The sequence below is a fragment of the Barbus barbus genome (genome assembly GCF_936440315.1).
Source record: "Barbus barbus genome assembly, chromosome: 4".
In the NCBI taxonomy this organism is placed as follows: domain Eukaryota; kingdom Metazoa; phylum Chordata; class Actinopteri; order Cypriniformes; family Cyprinidae; genus Barbus; species Barbus barbus.
Genome location: NC_136732.1, coordinates 28,588,779 through 28,604,563, shown reverse-complemented (window position 1 = coordinate 28,604,563; position 15,785 = coordinate 28,588,779). Strand labels below are relative to the sequence as shown.

Below are 15,785 nucleotides of genomic sequence, written 5' to 3'. Positions count from 1 at the left end.
TCAACTTCAATCCAAAATAATTTAACATACATTCGGAATACATATATCAATATACACTTTTCATAACTGAATTAAAAAAGTTATGACCAGTATTGAAGGGGGAAAAATAGATAACTAACTTTTTAAGACTAGTCTAAACAGTTTATGCAACCGGCCCCGGCTTTTATTTTGTAATACGTAACCACGCCCCTAACGTAAAGCTCTACTAGACGAGTACAAACGTCGTAAAATAGCAGAGTTGTTTGCGGCCTCGCGCCATTTTAAGAAAGGAACGGCTCGTCCAGCTTTAGCTTGGTGAGAGCACGCGTTGGGTATTGTGTGGATCGAAATACACAAAAATACTAAAGAGATTTAAGGAGTTCTCGCTCGAAGAGTTTCTACAGACAGACGCAGAGGGGTTTTTGCGGTAAACTCGGAGGTTTCGTCGGAACCGAATGAGAAACTGAGGTAATTGACTGTAGGAGGCCGCCTGTGGAAATGTTGGCCATCTCTGATCTGATCTGTAGAAATAGTGCAGCTGACCCTAAACAGTGTTGAGTTTTGGTTCACACGTGTGTTACAGAGCGTCCACTTCCATTACTTGTGTGAAGCGTTTCGATTTGTGTACTATAATGAAAAGCATAATGGTGAAAATGCTGATTATTTAATCTACAATGTAATGTCGTTTGTTCGCAAAAAGCTAACCGAGGTAGCAGACACTGCTAATTGCTAATTTCCCGACAATCGTTTAAGTTGGGGGATGATCATTTACTGGTGTAGATGCTGGAAATGCTTAGACGTGAAAAGGTTAAGTTTACCAACATCAATATGTGGTGATCTTGAAATCTCCTTTTATTAATCATTTACCCACCGTAACTGCACAGATCTGGTATTTGGGGTATACGTTAAACGTGGTTCTTCTTTAAGAATTAATCAATGTAACTTTCTCGTTCCTAGGTGAACAATGACTCAGTTTCTTCCCCCGAACCTGCTGGCATTATTTGCCCCGCGGGACCCGATACCGTTCCTGCTTCAGCTGGAGAAGCTTCCCCATGAGAAACATCACAACCAGCCGTACTGCGGGATTGGCCCTTTCATCCGGCATTTTGAGGTGCTTTTGCCATTTTATGTTAAAGATTTATAGTTTTTGTTTATTTTATAAAGGACTGCCCGCAAAGATTGCAGGTTAAGTCTTTGATCATAAGAGTGTGGCTTGCATGATGCGAATTATAAAATATATTTTTATCAGTATTGTTATATAACGACGTTTTGTTATTCCCTGTTGGTTAGGACCCCAGAGATGCTCCACCACCCACAAGAGCAGAGACGCGGGAGGAGAGGTTGGAGAGAAAGGTGAGCAAGTTTTGACAGAATTGAGTTTTTTTGTGGGAAGTTTACTCATGGTTTCTAATGCTGAATGGCGTAAAGCTTGTTGACGAGCATATATTCAGTGGGTTTGAGGATTTTGTTTTATATAAATTTGCTGTATTAAAGTCATTCTGTGGGTAGTATAATCTTTTAGTACTTAATTGTGAGCAATTTCCATTTGTTCCATGGGAGATTATCTCATGGCAAATTTTATTTATTAAAGGGGTCATATGATGTTGCTAAACAGAACATTATTTTGTGTATTTGGTGTAATGCAATGCGTTCATGTGGTTTAATGTTCAAAAAACACATTATTTTCCACATACTGTACATTATTGTTGCTCCTCTAAGCCCCGCCTTTCTGAAACTCGTCGATTTTTACAAAGCTCATCGTTATGAGAAGCGAGGCGTGCTCTGATTGGCCAGCTACCCAGCACGTTGTGATTGGCCGAATACCTCAAGCGTGAGACGGAAATGTTACGCCCCTTACCGTATTGTGATGCCGTGTCCCGGCGCGACGACACAAAAACAATAAAACCCATTATAAACGAGGCATTTGTTGCAACCAGTAGGGACATAATTACTGATTATAATGACTTGTACTGTCGCGTTGCATCGCGCCACATAAACAATACCATGTCTGCATTTGTGATCGGAGAAACGACAAACAACTAGCACTACTCGAAACGGCTCAAAACTCGCGTTTGAGTTGTGAGTAGCAGAAACGTACTTACAGGCTGTGAGTCAGAAGCGCCAGACTGTCCTTGCAAAGTTTGAATTGCCCCACTTTATAGAAACAGCCTTTGTGCAAGCCAGCTTTGTAGGCTACTCTTCCAGGTTCAGGAAATAATCCTCCATAAAATCCGTTGCACACACTCTAATATTTGGGTTGAACTGTTCTGGAACAGTGTTGTAAATTTAACTTAACCACTGATTTCTAGTTGTGTCCTCTTTTGGAAGCCCAAAGTACTTTCACAACAAAACACACAGCGTCTCCAGGACATGGCTCAGCAACGATACTACAGCGAGAATAAAAATCACGCCCCCTTTCTTTGCGTATACATTTGGGTCGGTGTTTTGCAAATCTTCCCACACCGTGACATAGACGTATGGGGGCGTGTTTAAATTAGCCGTTTTAGGGGGGGCGTGGCAGAGTCTTAACTTTGATAAAGAATCTCTTTGGGTTTGAGACTTTAGTCTTTGCAACTTCAGGGATCTTATCTATGCACAAACAGCTTGTAACACTCCAAAGAGAAAGGAAAACTTAATCGAATCATATGACCCCTTTACATTTTTTTTTTTTTTTTTTTTTTTTTTTTTTTTTTTTTTTAATGTGGTCCATTGTGATTTGAATTGCAGAGAAGGGAGAAGATGGAAAGGAGGCAAGTTGTGGTGGAAACCGAACTGAAGCTATGTAAGTATCTGAACCCATTTACGAAGTGAACCAATACAACACACTATTATAAAACCCTAAAAAATGTTTCTTGTATTCCCACAGGGGACCCACACAACGATCCCAATGCTCAAGGAGATGCGTTTAAGACCTTGTTTGTGGCTCGAATTGTGAGTTTGTGAGCTGACAAGAATCTAAATGTTTAAAGATTGTCTTGAAAATGCACATCTTACCTTTTTCTGTTTATGCAGAATTATGACACCACAGAATCCAAACTGCGGCGCGAGTTTGAAGTTTATGGTCCTATCAAACGGGTAAGTTGTGCTAAATTTATGCACATTTCCGTAGTATGCTACTATCCGTTTATTATCCTGCAGACTCATCACTGAATTTATTCGCTTTTATTAGATCTACATTGTGTACAACAAGAAAACTGCAAAACCAAGAGGCTATGCGTTCATTGAATACGAACACGAGAGAGACATGCACTGTGAGTAACCAAGAGTTTTTCGTTCCTCTTTAAATTCCTTAGACTAAAAGCAATGTCCAGACCAGCTACATCATCTGTTAATACAATGACTCATTCATTGTCTTACCTTGAAAATTATTCATTCATATTTTATTTTGAAGCAACAAAGTATGTTGGTCATAGTCCATCTGTTCTTTTTATTTTTTTGCAGTTACCACATATTTTAGTGTAGCCAACCAAACTTGCATATGAGAATGTGTAACACTGTCAAGTTATTAAACTCCATTTGTGTGTGTGCTTGTATGAGCGTTTGTCAACCCTATTATGTTTGTGTTCGTAGTATATTCCTGTTTTTACCCCGTGTGTATGTGTGCGTTGCATTTGGTGTGAGTGTGACGGTGCAGCACATGTGGGGGGAAAAGTGGCGTGTGGCTGTGCGTTAGCCCAACACACATTCTGATGAATATTGCCACTTTATGGCATCTCTGTAATGTTTAGGCAGTGTGACATAGCAGTGTGTTTCCGGCTGGAGCGGTGATGGTAAGCTAAAGGCTAAGGCCATCTGTAGTGAAAAAGGTGACCCATATACTTACACACCTGTTCATGTCTAGTGCACAAACAGTCGTTAATATCAAGGCTTTTTAAAAATCAGTTCACACAGGGGCGTTCATGATTGAAGTGTTGCGGAGCGAGTCAATGCTTTCTATTAATTGTGTGTTGTTCTCATTGCTACTGCAGCCGCCTATCTCTGATGGCTATTGGCCAGAGCTGGCTTGCAGATCATGATGATGGTTTTGATACATCTACACCCTACTACCACAGCTCAGTATATGGTTGGTATGATGGGTTTGTATGATGGGTAAGATTTCTTTACACCCCTCATCTAATTCTAGGTTGTTAGGTGTACCAAATGACTGCCCCATTTTATAGGGCTAAACATAGGGCCTCCAGTTGTCATTGAGTGTGGTTTGGGCCCGTTGTAGTGAGTTTGAGCCTGTCAATCTCTTCTATTAAAGCCATCATACTACTACTACTACTACTAATGATTTAGTCTGTAGAACCGTTGCATTTGAAACAGAACGGTGCAGTAAAGAGAACCTGTTGGATGCATTGCAACGATGCATGCAGCACACAATTGCCGAGTTACGTTAAAGTTGGTCTCGCGTAGCCAGCTGAGGGTCTGGAATCCATGGCAGCTTTCATTTGCCAAGGCCTGCCCACCGACGTGTCAAACAACCAATCACAGTTCGTTTCGATCAGCGTCACGTTTCGGCCCGTGAAAATGTCGCCACAATAGCAGACCGGTGTGTAAAACACTCGGACGTATTTTAAAGATTCTATGCCGAACTTTAAATTTTTCCTACTTATGAAAATCCAGTGTTTAGTTGATCCTGATAAGTGCTTGTCGTGAGGGGATTTGGCACGTTAAAACGTGACGCACACGTCTCCTGGAAATCCTGTATAATTAAACCAATCCGATGATGACTTCGAAACTCCTGAAGTGTTTCCACTTGTGTGCCAAATGCATCAATGTTTAGCTAACTGTCTGTGGGCGTGATGTCTGAGGCTGAGACCAAGTTAGTGAAAGCTGACCTTGATTTGATGTTCTTTTTTTAAAAGCATGCAGAATAGATTTAGTTTTTATTAAGCAAAGCTATTTGCCTGATATGTAATACCCGATATAAAGGTGCAGTCACATTTGCTGTTTGAAAGCAGTAATGGCGAGCTTGTCATTTTAATAGGAATCCAGTCAGGAATTTTGCATTTCAGGAAGGCAAAAGATTTCCCCACAGAGTTCACTACGGGTTCAAATTGGTCTCGCAAATTTGCGCATTGACCAGCAGAAAGCTGCTTAGTTTGAAAGTGACTTCTGTGTGACCTGTGGTTCATGTACAGCTATTGAGAATACACAGTGGTCCTTTATTCCCCAAGAAATTGTGACTGCACCATAACACATTTACTGTGCAACGACAAAATATTATGTACGTTTGTTGCACAGCAATAATGTGAATGCATGTTTCATTCACATTATGTTGCTGCAGCTGTCTTAATATCACTAAGCGTTAATGTATATTATAGGCCATGACCATAACTCTTGTTTTATTATGTAAAAGATTTACACACAATTGGCAATTATTTTATTTATTTTTTTAAATAAAAGTTCCTAGTGTATAGGCATAATATGTGCCAGAAAGTTTGGAATTGGCTTTAATAGATTAGATTAACCAAGGGCGTTGGATATTCAGATCACTGCACGAAACCCAATTACATTTAAAGATTCTTGTTGTCATGGATTCACCTTGTACAGCTTCAGTAGTTAAATTCAGTCCCAGAATTCTCCTGTGAAAGACTTAATCCATAAATATAAAATTTCCATTTAGGTTGAGAAGCGAGGCGCTGCATGGAGAGTAACCTTTCCTATGTGTACAGATTAGCCGTTTAAATCTTTATACAACTCCAAGTGGGCTAAAAATTCGACATGGTGCAACCAATAAAATAAGTAGAATTAACATTTTTACTTTCCTTAACACAATTGTTAAGGGTTCACACCATTTATTTCTTATTTTTCTAGACTTTAGATTAAAAAAAAGCATTGTGGGAGATCTTTTTAAATGTCACTTGCGAGGTAGATTTTGTCAAGACTACGAGAGATTTTATGGATATGAGGGTGGTTGGTAAGCCCCTCTTATTGGTTAGGTAGGTGAGGGTTGTGGTAAGGCCCTCAGTTCACTGATAAAAATGAGGGTGGATGGTAAGGCCCTCGTATTGGGTAGGTGCCTTGAGGGTTTTGGTAAGCCCCTCTAGTTTGGTATGGTAGTCTGAGGGTTGTTGGTAAGGCCCTCTAGTTGAGATGTAAGGAGAGGTGTGTGCGAAAGAGCTTGAGGGTTTGATGGTAAGGCCCTCATAATGGGTTTCAACTGAATGTCATCGACAGTGCAGACCAGAGTAGCTGCGTGGATTTCATCGTATCGCTTGTTGGATTGGATCAATTCCTTGATTCAAGGTTGTCCAGTTTTGGTAAAAAAAAAAAAAAGAATTGAGCATCAAATGTGCTGAAGGACATTTTGATTCGATGCAGCTGGAATCACCAGGCTACATTTCCGTGGGGTTTACCATCAAGGACTTCCATCCTTGGCCAGGTGTTATGGTAAGATAGCATCTCCAGGTAATGTGGTAACACTGAGATAATGATTAAATACTTAAGGGCTTAAACTTTTATCTTAGGCTAGCAGAAGGAAAAGTACCAAAGAATATTGGCCATATTGAATTGTGATTTTTGTAAATTATTTAAAAGCTGCAATCCTAGCAAATCCATTATTTATAATCTAGAATCTAAAAGTAAAGCTCTGCAGAATGTTTTCTTTTTTCCCCTTTAGTTTGTCATGATGTGCGTGTAATGGGGGGGGTTTGCTCATAGAAATTGTGTGAGTGTGAATGAATGTTTCTGAAAGATTTTGGGAGAATGGAGAGCGTGGCTTTTCTTAACTGTGTTCACTAAGTGCCTTTTTTTTTTTTCAAGAAAATTGTATTAATGGGCAGTTAATGAGGATCACCCTTAACTGATCTACCTTGAACTGCTTCGATTTTTATTTGCATCACTTAAATTCTCTGGTACTCAAACAGTCCCTTATTTTTTTGAACATCAGAGAAATGGCTTTTTTTCCTGTAATTTACAAAGCTTTTTTGAGGCACATGATTTAGTGTCTTTTGAGCTTTGTCAAATGAGGTCTCGATTTGAACTTTTAGTATTTAGAACATTCTCCAATGCGTGCTACTTGAATTTAAGGAATTAAGAAACTTGAAATATTCCTTTATGGTTTTATATATGAGATTAAATTAGTACATTAATCATGTGTTCATATACAGGGTTTTTCCAAAGCATTGTGCTTTTTGAATTTTTTTTCAAGGTATGCAGTCTTTATTAAATTTATAATCAAAATGATGAACATTAGTCACTGCTGTCCAGCTTTTTTGAGCCATTTTTGTAACATTCGTTGGTGTGCCTCAATCCAAGTGTGTAATCATGATCTGAACCTGAGGTAGATAGTTTTTTTTTTTTTTTTTTTTTTTTTTTTTTTTTTTTTTAATGGATCGCAACATTGTCAATTTATCTCGTTACTAGTGGCTTATCCATTCAGAGGTAAACGTGACTTTTAAATAGCTTAACATGTTTGAATGGAGTTCATCCCAAATTCAAGGTATGTAGCAGGAAATACTGTTGTGTGTATACTTGTTTCTCATTGTCCACCCCTTTCTTTCTCTCTATTCCCCTTATTCCCTTCATCCCTCGATCTCTTCTTTTCTACTGCTTGTCTGTCAACTCCTCTAGCTGCCTATAAGCATGCAGATGGCAAAAAGATTGATGGACGTAGAGTGCTTGTTGATGTTGAAAGAGGACGAACGGTCAAAGGATGGCAACCCCGGAGACTTGGTGAGCATTTTTTTGTTCTCTTCTAATCAAGTGTTCTTTTCAAGGCCTTGTGTGTCCAACGTTGCTCCTGGAAGCCCAATATCCTGTTGAGTTTGGCTCCAGTCTGCCCCAATTTCCATAAAGTTTCTATTAATCCAGAAGATACTTATTAGCTGGTTTTTCAGGATAGTGGCCCTCCAGGAGCAGAATTGGACACTCCTGTTCTCGAGCAAAGCTCTGGAGGACAGTGGATCTCCAGGGCCAGAATTGCCTACCCCTGGTGAAGAGAGTGTGGTTGGGATCGTACGTATTACTTCAAGTCTTTATTGTACATTTATTTCACTGTCCAGGTGGAGGTCTTGGCGGTACAAGGCGAGGAGGGGCAGATGTCAACATTAAGCACTCTGGCAGAGACGACACTTCCCGCTATGATGACCGACCAATTGGAAGGTAATGCATGATTGTTTGTAAAGGGCTAGTTCAGCCAAAAATTTAAATTCTGTCATTACTCGCTCTCATGTCACGCTCTCAACCCTCAAGACCTTCGTCCATCTTCGGAACACACATTAAGATATTTTTGATGAAATCCAAGAGATTTCTGACCCTGAATAGACAGCAAAGTAACTACCACGTTCAAGGCCCAGAAAGGTAGTAAAGACATTGTTAAAATAGTCCATGTGACGTCAGTGGTTCAACTGTAATGTTATGAAGCAACAAGTATACTTTTTGTGCACAAAGAAAATAAAAGCAGCAACTTTGTTCAACAATTTCTTCTCTTCCGTGTCAGTCTCCATTGCGCATTCACAAAAAATATTCTCGTAGCTTCATAACGTTACGGTTGAACCACTGATGTCACATGGACTATTTTAACAATGTCCTTACTACCTTTCTGAGCCTTGAATGTGTCAGTTCTGTTTATAGTATCTGTCAATAAAGGGTCGGAAAGCTCGGATTTCAACATCTTAATTTGTGTTCTGAAGATGAACAAAGGTGTTATGGGTTTGGAACGACGTGAGGGTGAGAAATTAATGACAATTTAAATTTTTGGGTGAACTATCCTTTTAAGTAGGTACATTTTCAGTCTTCCAATCCTGACCTCTATCGTCTCTTATCCTGCAGCGATCGCGAACGCAGGGATCGCAGTCGAGACCGAGACAGGGACCGTGGTGAGCGCCGCCGTTCTCGATCCCGAGAGAGACGCAGACGCACCGGATCTCGTGAGCGTGAGAGGGTCCTCGCGGCTCCAGTGGAGGAGGCAGTAGTTGGCAACCGGCGCCGAGACAGGGAAAGAGACCGAGGTGGTGCCGGAGACAGCCGAGAGAGGAGTAGAGACCGAGATAGAGAAAGAGACCGCAAGAGGAGAAGCAGGAGCAGGGATAGAAAGAGAGACCGAGAGAGAGGGAAGGGTGCGGATGGAGGGGAGGAAGGCATGGGGGGGCTAGGTGATGGCATGATGCCCGAAGGAGGAGATAGGGGCATGGAGGACCCCTTGGGGGGTGAGCCAGGACGAGGAGAGGACGGAGGGCCTGAAGGAGAGGAGAGAGGACGAGATCGAGACAAAGACAGGGAGAGAGACCGTGACAGGAAGCGCAGCCACAGAGATAAAGATAGAGACCGAGATCGGGAAAGAAGGCGAGACAGGGATAGAGATAGAGATCGCGAACACAAGCGGGACCGGGGCGATCGGGACCGTGGAGACCGTAGGGAAGACAGACATGTGTCCTCCTCCGGAGATCAGGAGGGTTTGGGTAACGGAGGTGAAGAGGGTGAAGAGCAGTTGCCCCCACAATCAGAAGAAGGTTCACAGGATGGGATGAGGATGATGGATCAGGATTCCATGCAGTCAGGAGAGGGCTATGCCTCCAATGAGAATGGATACAGGATGGAGGCCCAGGGCGATGAGTACTGAACGTGCCACCATTGTGTGAATGATGTTGATTGGATTCACAAATATCCTTGACCATTATTTAATGCCTCCACCCTTTGCTTGCACTATGTCCACAGTGTGTAAGTATTATACTGTACTACCAATAGCTATCACTGAGAGAGTTTAGTGTCTCCCTGGTAAGAAGTATCCTTTTGTTAAAATAAAAAGATTATGTAGTTGAACTGTGAGGTGTTTTTTTCAGTTGTTTTATTTGTGGGGCGTTGTTTGCTTAAACTTGACTAAATAACTAGCCTTATAATACATTTGAGTTCCCTGTCTGACATCAACTCTGTATCACTGCATTGCTAGGAAGAGATCTCTTGACTGAGGCACTGTGTTTTATTACAGTGTAGTTTCAGTAAGAGATGGGTAACTGTCAGATCAGATGATTGGGGTTGTTTAGTACAGTTATGTCCATTTTCATAGATGCTTGTTGATTACAGGAGAATTTGCTTGATGGTTTGAAACGTTATCTGTACAACGTTCCTTTTATATCTGCCCCCATTTCTCTGTAACTTTATTTTTTTCTGTCTTTTGTCTTGTACATTTTATATTTGGTTCAATATATGGATCGTTTGCAAATTGTACAGTGGCCCCTAATTTTACTGAAGTAACAAAGACAGCAAACATTGACACAAATGGGTTTTTTAAATAGGAATGTCTGCAGTGGGTTCAGAAAAATCGCTCTTAAATTTTTTTTTTTTTTTTTTTTTTTTTTTTTTTTTGAGCTTGTTTATCTGGTCATATTGGTTCTGCTTTTCATTCTTTAATAAACACTTTTTATTGCCAAATTGTCTGCGTGTCTTGATTCCTTATTGCTAAAGTCTCGTCTTAAAACGATAATGATAGATCAGCCATTCACTTCTGATTTACTTTTGCTTTACTCATCACTTCAAAGAATCTCCTCCAATAAAAAGCCCTAAAAACATCCCTTTTTTTTTTTTTTTTTTTTTAAATCATAAGTTGTAACTTTTATGATCGTATGACTGACTATACAATTTATGGAATGTTTTTGTTTGTACTTATTTAATTGCCTTTTAATGTTTACTGTATCCTCCATATGTTCTAATATATATATTTTTTCTGAAAAAAAAAATCTTTTAAAAAAAAGAAAGCTCATCACTAGGTTGAAAGTGTTTGGTTGAACTCTCGCGCCTCTGACGTACTGTATTACGTCATTCATAAGCGGCTCCTCGCGCATCTCGCCACCGGAGCATCTGCTGCGAATTTGCCGAAGACGATTGATTTTTACAATTGAAAAGCCTTTCTTTCAGCTTCAAAACGAGATCTAGTATATTACACTTCTGCCTCTGGTTGAAAACGGTTCTGTCCTCCGCTGCAGCAGACGGTCTTCATGATGTCCTCGTATTATCACGCGGGGAAAGAGCTGGACATGGCGGCGATGACTGAACCGCTCTGCCTGGAAAGAGGTAACGTTAACGTAACTTCATTATGTCCCGACAGACGCGAGCGCTGTTTGGAAATACTCTGGCAGATAGCTTTAATGAACGGACGGGCTCTTGTGTCTTCACTCGCACTGATGTGTTACAATGAGACCCCCCCCCCCCCCCCCCCCCCCCCAGGAGCGAGTGCTGGTGTTTGTATTATGCTTGAAATTCATTGAGAAAAGAAGAAAAAAAAAAAAAATAAATATATATATATACATGTCATCTGTGGATATAGAAAGGAAGTCATTTTTCCATGTTATTTTGTCCTACATTAAATGTCTTCGTCGCTATCGGTGCTGATGTTTACGTAGTCCCCTTTATTTGTCTTGAGAAAACCAGATGACCATTAATTCGGGCCTGAACTCCGTTATTGAATTAGACATGTCTTTTTAGTACTTTTCATTCAAGGTATTTAAGAATAAAATAGCCCTGAAAGCGTAATTATCCTACTTCAAACCATGCGGCTTCAAAAAAAAAAAAATCTAGAACTTTCACTAGTTGACTTTCCTATCTGTCTGTCTATCTATCTATCTGTCTATCTATCTGTCTGTATCTGTCTGTCTGTCTGTCCATCTCTATCATCTCTATCTCTCCATCCATCCTTAATGTATATTTCTGTGATGTTTTATTTTCTGCCAGATGTTTGCAGAGTGATAGAATTGCTGGACAGGCTTCAAAGAAGCGGTGAACTTCCTCCTCCCAAACTCCAGGCTCTACAGAGAGTTTTACAGAGCAAGTTCTGTGCTGCCATCCGAGAGGTAAAGGCTGCCTCAGTCCTTCAAACATAAGTTCGCTTGACTGTGACTTTGCTTCTGTTCAAGCTGTTTGCTGGATTCTGTTCAGTTGGAACATGTTGCATTCATTTGAAAAATATTTAAAAGACAAAAAATGAAAATATTTACTAATTTGTACCTTTTTTCTTGTACTGATTTCACAGAACACTATTGGAACATAAATAGCTAGGTATCAAATTAAGGTTTGAAGTGAAATGATGTGTCACCACATAAGACAGCACTTTGTCGTCTGCCTCCTCCACACGTGTTTGGTCTTTTCTCGTATACAGAAGTGTACTGCACTGTTCCTCCTCCTGAATGACTCACTTTCTTGTCTCTTTGAGACAGCATCTCACCTCAGTCTCCTCATCTCACTCCTTGATTTGTAGTTATGGGTTTCAATGGCAGGAGTCCAGTCTGTTCACAACTTGCACAGATATTCTACATGACACTCTTGTCAGACTTATTCATTTTTCACATGTCCTTCAGACGCCCTGCTCTTTTGCAGAGAGCTAACATATTATAGGAAGACAAGATTTTGATCAGTATGTCTACTTTGATTGTGATTCTTTCCACTACAATTTGCCTTCTACTTCACAAACATTACATATGATTTACTGATAAAACTGCACAGTAACTTTCATTGTTACACTGTTCTTGATTTTTGTATGAGCGCTTAAATATATATATATAATTAGGTATTGCACTTGAAAATATGAATCAAAGTTTCAGGACATTTCTGGTATTTGAATGTATATTAATCAATGATCTGCAAAGCATTGTGTAATGTGATAATATTTGTTAATCTTAGTAAACTACAAAAAATTTAAATAACTGTCCCTTATTTAAGGTCTACGAGCAGCTTTATGATACATTGGACATTGTAGGTGGGCCAGAGGTCCGAGCACAAGCTACTGCAAAGGTAAGTTTTTACCAAACTATTGCCACTATATTGATGGAGAATGATCATATACTGAAGAATACACTTCTTTGGTGTCTTTTTCCAGGCCACAGTAGCAGCGTTTGCAGCCAGTGAAGGCCATGCACACCCAAGAGTGGTCGAACTCCCTAAAACAGACGAGGGGCTTGGTTTCAACATCATGGGTGGAAAAGAACAAAACTCTCCCATCTACATCTCCAGGGTCATCCCAGGGGGTGTTGCTGACCGACAGGGTGGTCTGAAGAGAGGAGATCAGCTGCTCTCTGTTAATGGAGTGGTATGTTGGCACAGTAGGATTTTGAGTTGTATAATTTATATTTCTGTGTGACCATGACCTTGATTTTCGGAGCTGTGGTTTGCCGGAACAACAGATGTCAAAATGTCCTTCATTTCTTCATTGTGTGTAGAGTGTGGAGGGAGAACATCATGAGAAAGCTGTAGAGCTGCTAAAGGCAGCGCAGGGTTCAGTGAAGCTGGTGGTGCGTTACACCCCTAAAGTCCTAGAAGAGATGGAAGCCAGATTTGAGAAGATGAGAAGTGCCAGGAGACGCCAGCAACATACCAGCTACTCGTGAGTGTGGCACTCACTTTCTTTTCCTTGCATACCTTTCCTCTATTGTGCTTTCGTTTTCTCATCATCTCTCAGCCCATCATTAATCAGAAGACATTTTTTTTTTTAATTTTGTTTTTTTTAAATCATACATTTCTGTTCAGAACTTTGGGATCGGTAAGATCTTTTATCCTTACCAAGGCTGTAAATATTACAATTTAAAGCAACTGTTTTGTATTTTAATGTATTTTAAAATGTAATTTATTTCTGTGATGGCAAAGCTGAATTTCCAACATCATTACTCCAGTCTTAAGTGTCACATGATCCTTCAGAAATCATTTTGTATTATCGGTTTTGAAAACAGTAGTGATACTTAATATTGTTTGCATAAAATGTGATACATTTTCAGGATTCTTTGATGTATGGTACAAAAGAACAGCATTTATTTGAAATAGAAATCTTTTGTAACATAAATGTCTTTTCTGTCACTCTTGATCCATTTGAAATGTAATACATTGCTGAATAAAAGCACTAATTTCTCTCAGATCTTATTTAATGGTAGTGTATTTCACAACATTTATTTTGTGTTTATTACAGTAGACAGTGTGTTCAACAGACTGTTAAAATTAATAAAATAAAAATGTAATTGTCATGTTAAAGTGATAGTTCACCAAAAAATGAAAATTCTGTCATTAATTGCTCACCCTCATGTCGTTCCAAACCGTAAGACCTTGAAGTGATTGTTGAAGTATTCTCGTAGCTTCATAAAATTACAGTTGAACCACTGATGTCACATGGACTATTATATCGATGGATGTCCTTACTACATTTTTGGGCCTTGAACGTGGTAGTTACATTGCTGTCTATGCAGGGTCAGAAAGCTCTCAGATTTCATCAAAAATATCTTAATTTGTCTTCCGAAGATGAACAAAGGTCTTACAGGTTTGGAACGACATGAGGGTGAGTAATTAATGACACATGATCCCTTGATTAATTGATCCTTTTAAATGTCTTTAATGAAATATGCAATATTCTACTGAATGTGCTAGTAGCCTATCTGTATTTTGAAATTTCATCCATCGTTGTCTTTTCACCAACAGGTCTTTGGAGTCCAGGGGTTAACCGGTCTCAACCTCTGACTGACCTGCTGATCCATTCTTTGCTCCTATAGGATGACAGAAGACCCAGAGGAGATCAGTGTAGACTACCCTTAGCTATTTATATGTTAGTGGAACGATCTCAAACATATAGACCTCAAATATACTATTTTCCCTGGCCATGCAGAGGGAGAGACTGCGTAGTGCATCTGGTTTGTCTTGAGTCTAAATTTCTATTGTGTTCTTATGTGGACCCTGCACCCTGTGATGTTCTCGGGGGTTGTGTGTGTGTCTGTTAGCACAGAAGAGAACTTTAAAAATTGGCTGGCAAGTGCAAATACACAGTGTGTGTACTTCTAAAACTTTGTGTCTTTTGCCATAGGATTAATGCTGAACTGAATGGCATGATGACTCCTATTAAGGCCATTATTCATTCATTCACGTATCAAGTATGTGTTCCAGAAAACATGCATTGACAATAGAGTTAAAGCTATGCATCCCATTTCTGTAAGTATTCTTGTATCATGTGTTCTGCTCTGTGTGAACTACATCAGGAGTACACAAACAGTGTTATCGCAGAAGACAATTCCTGAATGAACAGATTGCTCCGTACAAAGCATGCCATACTCAAATAGGGTTGTCATGACAGTGTGCTGCTATGAGTGGCTTTGTGCTGCCAGTCATAGTGACTGCCTGCTAAAAAAAACAATATAGAAGCTCAATAGAAACCATCACAAAAATTCCAATGGTTTCCATTAAAATACCATTATAAACCATTAGCTTTTTCCAGTAAAACCATTACAAAATTCCTTTTTATAGTGTGTTTTGGGCATTTTTCCAATAGGATTTAACATCCCACCAATAGAATCCATCACATGGCAGTAGACACCATTATAGCTTCCATTAAAACCAGTACAATTCCCATTATAACCATTAAATACATTACATTTTCTATTGTGTTTTGGGCAGGGTTCTATTGTTTTTTTCAGCAGGGTGTTCAATGCTTGAATTTTTTGAGTTTATTTATATATTTATTCACACATTAAAACCAACAGTGTAATTTAATAGTCTGGTGAGTTAATTTATGCCCACAGGTTATAAACATTTACCGTGATCAACAAAGTTGTGACAAAATATCATAGCTATTTTAATCGTTTACCATATACCCTTTATGTTTATTATTTTTGTAATAATGAGAGTGAGCATTTGTTTTGCATTATGGTTTATAAGAATTTAATTGTCATGAAAATTGGGGTTCATTGTCATGAAAATATCACAAAGTACTTACTTTCTTTGTTTTGATAGATTTTATTAAATTAATCTCTAATGTGAATGGCCCTAATACAACCGCTTTCACATTACAAATAAATAAATTAATATTGTAAAAGCTTATTGTGTTATTTATTAATGTACTTTTATTGTTTCATTTT

General features: G+C 39.3%; 2 protein-coding genes across 2 annotated transcripts; both read left to right on the top strand.

Annotated features, from left to right (window-relative positions):
* Positions 1–234: 234 nt before the first annotated feature.
* On the top strand, positions 235–10,330 carry LOC306868808 (uncharacterized protein). Its single transcript, XM_079415187.1, has 10 exons — positions 235–447; positions 937–1,090; positions 1,270–1,332; positions 2,707–2,761; positions 2,846–2,910; positions 2,992–3,054; positions 3,149–3,230; positions 7,540–7,641; positions 7,971–8,070; positions 8,740–10,330. Exons 2-10 carry the CDS (start codon positions 944–946, stop codon positions 9,527–9,529), a joined length of 1,467 nt encoding a protein of 488 aa, XP_079271313.1. The 5' UTR covers positions 235–447; positions 937–943; the 3' UTR covers positions 9,530–10,330.
* A 376-nt stretch (positions 10,331–10,706) lies between these two features.
* Positions 10,707–15,746, top strand: LOC306862638 (protein lin-7 homolog B). The gene is made up of 6 exons (XM_079405549.1): positions 10,707–10,977; positions 11,635–11,753; positions 12,619–12,690; positions 12,776–12,985; positions 13,116–13,279; positions 14,359–15,746. The coding sequence occupies exons 1-6, from the start codon at positions 10,902–10,904 to the stop codon at positions 14,378–14,380; spliced, it is 663 nt and encodes a 220-aa protein (XP_079261675.1). The 5' UTR covers positions 10,707–10,901; the 3' UTR covers positions 14,381–15,746.
* Positions 15,747–15,785: the final 39 nt, after the last annotated feature.

Coding starts and splice junctions, on each gene's coding strand:
- LOC306868808 (XM_079415187.1), top strand. CDS start 944: ATGACTCAGTTTCTTCCCCCGAACCTGCTGGCATTATTTGCCCCGCGG. Junction 1,333..2,706: donor AGGAGAGGTTGGAGAGAAAG/GTGAGCAAGTTT, acceptor TTTGAATTGCAG/AGAAGGGAGAAGATGGAAAG. Junction 8,071..8,739: donor GATGACCGACCAATTGGAAG/GTAATGCATGAT, acceptor CTTATCCTGCAG/CGATCGCGAACGCAGGGATC.
- LOC306862638 (XM_079405549.1), top strand. CDS start 10,902: ATGATGTCCTCGTATTATCACGCGGGGAAAGAGCTGGACATGGCGGCG. Junction 10,978..11,634: donor ACCGCTCTGCCTGGAAAGAG/GTAACGTTAACG, acceptor ATTTTCTGCCAG/ATGTTTGCAGAGTGATAGAA. Junction 12,691..12,775: donor GAGCACAAGCTACTGCAAAG/GTAAGTTTTTAC, acceptor GTCTTTTTCCAG/GCCACAGTAGCAGCGTTTGC.